We start from the raw sequence: 6,854 nt of genomic DNA, 5'->3' as shown, positions 1-6,854 counted from the left end.
AACAATAATAAAATCAGCTTTTTTAAAAAGTGTTTTGATCATGTTCTTTTTATTAAGTTGAGATAATCATGACAGATATTTATTTTTGGCTATATATCAAATTTATATGGAAAATAACAAATTATATCTGTGTCCAAGAAATCACTTTCAACTAAGTTACTCACTACAAAAACACCTCTCAAGGAAATGTGTTAATTCCAAATCACATGACCTGCTCCATATGATGTCATTTCCTCCTGAAGAAAAGACTGGCAAGACTCCAAGGCTTTCTGAGTTATTTAATATAAAGTAGTGTGTGAGTCAAGTGTGGATTTATTGCATCTCAAAGTTTACTACAATATCTTTATAAATAGTTTTCAATTTCCATTTTATGCAATTGTATATATAATATTTTAAAAGAATCTTTCTCTAAAAATGTCATGTGGTGTTTGGTTATTGGCGGCCATGTTGATTTTATGCCTGAAAACAGCAAAAATATGAACTATGATACCTGTCAACTATTTTACAAAAAGTCCTGCAATTATATATTGACCCAAATGATAACTGTCATTGAGAGATTTTACTAATCAAACAGCAGTTACATGAACTAAGTGAAAACACACCATCTAGGTTAAGTTTGTGATGTTTCCACCTTGATCATTTGAAGATGGGAATCCAGTAAAACAGGACCAAAATATGTATTTGATGGCTACATACATGATATTGCCCTGAGATTGAGGTGAAGGCTATCCACCCCAGAGATCCTTCTATAACTGGTCATTGGAGGATCTACAGACCAGAACCTGCCGATTCTGGCAAAATCAGTGTGTTATATCCTTCATCCAACCATTAGCCAGGTCACAAGGGGACGGAGCCTATCCCAGCTGGTATAGGGAGAGAGGCAGGCTACACCCTGGAGAGGTCGTCAGCCCATTGCATATTGACTTCACTCAGACAATCATGCACACACACACCTATGAGAAACCCGGACATCTGATGCAAACTCTGCACAGAAAGACCCCAGCTGACCAGCAGGATCAATCCCACAACATTATTTAGGTGATCCGTCATGTCATTTAAAAACATATGCTGCAAAAAAAAAACCCCGCAAAAAATAAATCATTGATGCTGTCTTTGTAAGTATTTTGATGTTTAGAGTTAAAGATAAATTATATATAAACTGATGCCGTATGCCAACAGTACATCAAGACACACATACTGAAATCGTCTTTCTAAATGTGTCACATTCCTGGCGGGAAATGAGACAAAAAAAAAAAGGAAAAAAGTGTTGTTTTTTTTCCGAGCACGATCATTGGAAAGGTTTGGGTGTTTTCTGAAGACCTGCTATCCAGTGGGTGGGTTGGAACAATCACAGTGCACATGGCCAAGAAACCTGATGGAGGCTTGAGGTGGTTGTAAGAGCAGGCACAAAGAAAGGCAGGCAATTGTGCTGCCGTTGCTAGCAGCTGGCTTTACAATAGTACAAAAGAAAAGGTGTGTTTCTATGTAGTACATGGGCAAGTACAACAGAGGAGCAAACGTTGACATCAAATTCACTGAACTGATAGAGGAAAGAGACACAGAAAGGCGGCTCATCATAAAAATGATTTTATTATCCTAATTGTTGTTATCAGAGGACGGATATCAATTTTCCACTTTTTACAATATATTACTATCATTAGACTGTTTTATACACTGCTTTATATATTAATAACTTTCAAATAATTTTGTACATGCTTGTGGGACTGACATTCCCTGGTCAGATGAAGCTGAAAAAAGAGAAAAAAAGGCACATGATTGCTCCTGTCCACAGTGAGCAATACAGTCCAAAGAAACAAAGAACTGTAGTGGTTTGTGTGAGTGCAGGTGAAGTGTTTCCCGACCTGATGATGGGCAGCCTGGTTGAAGCCTATTACACGTCTTGCCAGGGCGGCACGATATGTCCAAAGCAATTTTCCAAATCACAGCCCAAAATAATCACTTGAATGTTGCAGTTGACGGCAATTATATCTTCTGAGTTGCTCAGATGCAGAAAGAAAAAAATAAATAAATAAAAACAACACACTCACCCACGCTCTTGATCACCTCCAAACATCTGATAGTTTTACAGTTGAAACAACATAATTACTGGGATGTCAAACCTTCTTCGCGGGCTGCACCCAGGTGACTTGTTCTATACATGTTGCTGAATGTCAGAAATGTGGGCCATTTCAAACAGTGCAGCTTCCCGTAAGGTCTGGTGTGAACGCGCAGCTCAGTGGGACATATGAATTGATCATATTCTTCTATAACTCAGCGCTGGAAAGCTCTGTGGCCTGAGGGAAGCTCAGTGTGCTGTGCAGTCTGTAGTGTGAAATACCACACACTAGCACCACCAGTCCCTGCTCCTATTTGAACTGTCCACACTTTGAGATCCAACTGCGTCTTGAAACATTGCCCAAAATGTCTCAGATTGTCCGCTGGCTTCAGTGCCTGGGATGCTTAATCCAGTTTCGTATCATCCACTTCTGACCAGAGCATCTCTGGACCACCAGGCGAAGGCCAAAGTTGGCATCTTTGGACATTTCTACCTCCAAGCATCGACCAGTGTCCCTGCTGATGATTGGACCATTCTGCAAAAAAACAAAACAAAACACAGGAACATGAGTGTAGACTTGCACAGTAAGTGTTAAGAAAAACATATGGTTGGTTGTAATGCATATCATGGTGTCATTTCTGTATGTAATGCATTATTGTCTTATTTGAAGTGGTGAAGATCCATGTCAAAAAATCTGATCAAGCCTTGTATTTTTACCTGTGTGAAGTCCCAAAGCCTCTGGGAAATCCTTGAGACAACGTCACATTTTTTCAGGCTGGGAGTCCGTCCTCTGCCATCATCAATGAGGCATTTTGTGTCAGGCAGGAAGGTGGTCGACCCCAGGGGTCCCAGCTGGAGAAGCCCCTCCGTAGAGTAGCGGGCGAGCTGCAACACAGAGTTAAATGATGCATTACGCTGCCAGACTCAAGTACTGTAATAGCTTCAAAAAGCAAACACTCCACTTTTTAGAGGGCATCTGTGGAAAGCATGAGCCCTGAAATGTGCTTCAGTGAGAAAATGTGATTGAATGTGGCTTACTGTGATGCTGTTTACCAGTTCTGTGCGACAAAGACAGACTGTAGAAAATACAAAGGAGGCGAAGTTGGGAAAAAAAGGGGGGTTTGAAGTTTCCATTCTGGTTGGCAGAACATGTACCAGATAAGAAAGATGGTTGTGCATCCACTGTTGTTTGAACTATCTGCATTTTAACCCCAAAATAACTGATATGAAAGCAACCTGATGGCTGAGTGGTTTAGACACATACTGTAGCACATGAGCTAAAACGCTTGAAATAGCTGCATCCCTGCATAGCTGCATGCCTCTCTTTGCTCCATATCTGTCTAACTCTTCTTCTGTATAGGAATAAAGGCAAAATTCCAAGTAATAATGATAAAAAGTGTCATAGAAGCAAAACAACACCTAAAAAATCCAGATACTGTGCTCTGCTTTTGGAGCCAAAACAAACATATTTCTTCTGGCAGTTTTTGCTACTTATTCCCACACATCATAAAGGGATTCAATGAATCTCCAATGTAAGATTATTATTAAGCAAACTACACTGTATGAACGTAGCACTATTTTATATACAAGACTTAAAAGACATCAAACATATAACAAAAATTTTACTAGCATTAAAGACTAAAATGACAACTATATATGTGCTAAGTAGAGTTAGCTGAAGCTTTTCGCTCCGTTGCAATTGTATTTAAGTGTGTCATGCTTGATTTGGTCAATAAAAACTATTACAGAATATTTAAGATGAGAACTATGATCAAGATTTTTACTGTTTTAGTAAAAACAATGACAAAACCCCCCAAAAAACATCAACAACAAAAAAATAAATGATAATGTTCCAAGATGGATGAATGGACAAATGAGCAGATCTCTGCTTTTAGCTTTTGTGGAATCTGGGAGCTTCTATAAATGTCCAACTTTTGTCCTGGTCAGTATATTCTTCTGTTTGATCTGTCGTCCTGCCGTTAAATAAGAAGCTCCTTACAATCAGAAAATGTAATGTGTCAAGCAGTAATGTAAACTTGAAATTATGGATGAAAAGCTGCAACAGAACGCCTGAGATAAACCAGAAAGCCACTTGGAGCAGCCGACATTTCTGAAAAGGGAAGCCAAATTTGATATAAACACTGCTAATGTAGAAGGTGATGTGCATGTAACATTAATGTTACTTTCAGTTTGGTTCAGAGTGTGGAAATGATAACGTTGACTGGATTTACTGAGGAGAACCTGTTTGTTGTATCACTGCAGAGCACAGACGAGGATGAGAATAACACTGGTAACCACGGTAACTGTACACAAACATGGCAACAGATGCGGCACCAAAGGGATTATTTGATATAAATTAAAAAACAAAATGAGACTAAAATGTTTTTTTTTTTTTTGCATTTCGGTTACAGAATAATTTTATATCAAAAAGCCAGAGTGAGGTACAATTTTTAACAACATACTTTGTTTGACCTTTCTTTGAGATCTCCAAGATTTAAAAAAAAAAAAAATACAATACTGTGTGTCCTTATTTCACCTTATTTTGTAGAAAGGTTGAGTGTACAGCACTGCACCGAGCACACAGCTCATTAATGCTACAATATTTCCCCAAACCAAAACTTGATCCCTCACTGTTTAATCCCGCACATGAAAGGATCTGTGGCGACACGTATCTGTTACGTAAGGATACAGTAGAGATACCATTTATTATTTATGGGAGTGATCCTCCCTGAAAAACGAGATGCCAAAGATAGGGAGGTCTTCAGTATGACAGCGGCCCTGCTTTGACTGTCCTGAACCGCACGCACATGCTGTCTCCTGTTAAAGCACAGAATAGGCAGCTATGTTAGAGTCAGAGTCATGCAAGACTCAGTGAATTCAGCCTGCTGAAAATAAAACTGATGCAAAAACACGCCACACATTTTATTCCCATGTATTTCTTTGCTTGTTTTGAAGAAAATCTGTAAGAACAACTGATCTGATGGTGTGACTAACCCTTAGATGCACAAGTCATTGGACCCTACACGCTTCCATAAGTGGGTCAGAAATGACCCACATTAGAGTCAATGTGTTTTTATGCCATTTGTTGTCATTTTGGTAAAGAATAATAATTTGTATTGTTTTTTGTCTTATATTTTTATCCACACAGGAAGGACTTCATGTTTGAAATATGCTTATTTTTCAGTTTATAACATATTTTGAACATTTTGAAAATTGAAAAGGAAGAATATTACACAGAACAGCAATAGGAGAATGTCAGCATCCATTTTGTTCACATTTTTTCCACTCTTTTCCTCCCACTGTTGCTGCTCTCCGTCCCTCGAAGTTTTTGCAACCTCTTGTATGATATTATCAGTGATAAGGAGCTTGGGGTAGCAATACAAATATTACAGTTTCTTTAAAAGTATGAAAGGTAACTTATGCATCCAAGGGTTAAGAAATTTACAGTGACAGTTCTGACCCTATACTGCAAAAGCATCTCTACAAACATGCAAATGAATCCCATATGACTCACATTTAATGGTATGCAAACCTATTATTCTGGTCATATGCTAACTGTAAACGAAGTATTTTGATCCAACAATTCTAGCATGTAAAAATCTCTCCATCTCACGTAACTTGGTCTGAGTGGAGAAGCTGCAGTAAGTGGTCTGTGTGGGTGTTTCACCTTGTGAGAAGAGAGAACGCACAGGGGGTTTAATCCAATGTTCTGCCCTAAAGAGCCACTCAGAACAAATAGAAAAACAATGAAGCGCCACTTTACGTGTCACTCAAGGTTCAAAGGAGCTAGGTGGGCTGCTCACAAGGATGCTGATAAATATAATTCTTTGGACGAAGGAATGACAGCAATTTACATAAACATATTTCAAACTCAGTCTAAAGCGACACACATAATGGGGCTATTTTTCACAAGGTGCCAGCCTAAAGGTCATTATTCCCTACGAATTCTTCATGGAATTTGCCGGGCTGTCTTGGGTCTTTCGAGGTTATAACGCTCTGAGCTGGTTCAACCAAGGTGTAAACTGTGACTGGGCACTAGGAAAAACCCATATAATCCACGCTAATACCTGTTTACAGCGCACTCTGGCAGCCTTCAATATGCTAATACATTTAAAATGAGACCATAACAAATAATTAGCACAAGGAAGTGATTCTGCCAAGCCAATTAACCTGCGCCTCGTGAAGCAGCGTTAGACGCTTCATTGCCTTCCAGCAGTCATAAAAGTGTTTTCTAGAGGTCGAGCTAATTTCAGGTTTCCTAATTAACTCTAATTATCTTCATGATGGTGTAAATATAAGAATGAGTGTTTGTGCATTAGGTTGTAATCTCTGCATTTCTACCTTTCCTGTACCACATGCTCTTCTAGGAAGTTACGCCACTCAGGTCTGAGCTCTGCAGCTAGAACATGTGACTACAGTGTGGTGTCGAATGGGAGTCTGAGTGAGCTTCTTTTACAAACTTTATGAGAGACTTAAGAAGCTCTTTAGCATAAGTGGTACAGCAGACATCCAGCAGCACCATGCATGCCTGAGTGCGCCACACATAGCTGGGATTCTTTGTGAGAAAGGAAAATACTGGAAATTTTCTTTGGTAGTTCGGTGAAGCAGGTACTCTCAGGAATATGACTACTCACTTGAAACAAATGCACAGAAATAATGCAACAATGCTTAATATTTAACCCTCGTGTTGTATTACAGTTTTTCTTAACTGATAAGACACTGTTCCTGAAAAATAGCACACATTTCCCAACACACTGCACACTATTTTTTTTATTTGAACACAATTCACAAAGCACTG

The 6,854-nt window shown here is 38.9% G+C and overlaps 1 protein-coding gene across 1 annotated transcript in view; it reads right to left on the bottom strand.

Annotated features, from left to right (window-relative positions):
* Positions 1–1,571: 1,571 nt before the first annotated feature.
* Positions 1,572–6,854, bottom strand: part of galnt9 (polypeptide N-acetylgalactosaminyltransferase 9) — a 132,811-nt gene continuing 127,528 nt past the window's right edge. The window contains exons 10-11 of the mRNA XM_023271550.3: positions 2,774–2,941; positions 1,572–2,591 (exon numbers count right to left, since the gene is read on the bottom strand). Of these exons, the coding sequence (XP_023127318.1) occupies positions 2,445–2,591; positions 2,774–2,941 (315 nt within the window). The 3' untranslated portion in view covers positions 1,572–2,444. The remainder of the gene's footprint in view (positions 2,592–2,773; positions 2,942–6,854) is intronic.

Source organism: Amphiprion ocellaris, chromosome 6, assembly GCF_022539595.1.
Source record: "Amphiprion ocellaris isolate individual 3 ecotype Okinawa chromosome 6, ASM2253959v1, whole genome shotgun sequence".
NCBI lineage: Eukaryota > Metazoa > Chordata > Actinopteri > Pomacentridae > Amphiprion > Amphiprion ocellaris.
Note: the sequence above shows the minus strand (reverse complement) of the source record. Positions and strands in the feature narration are given on the sequence as shown.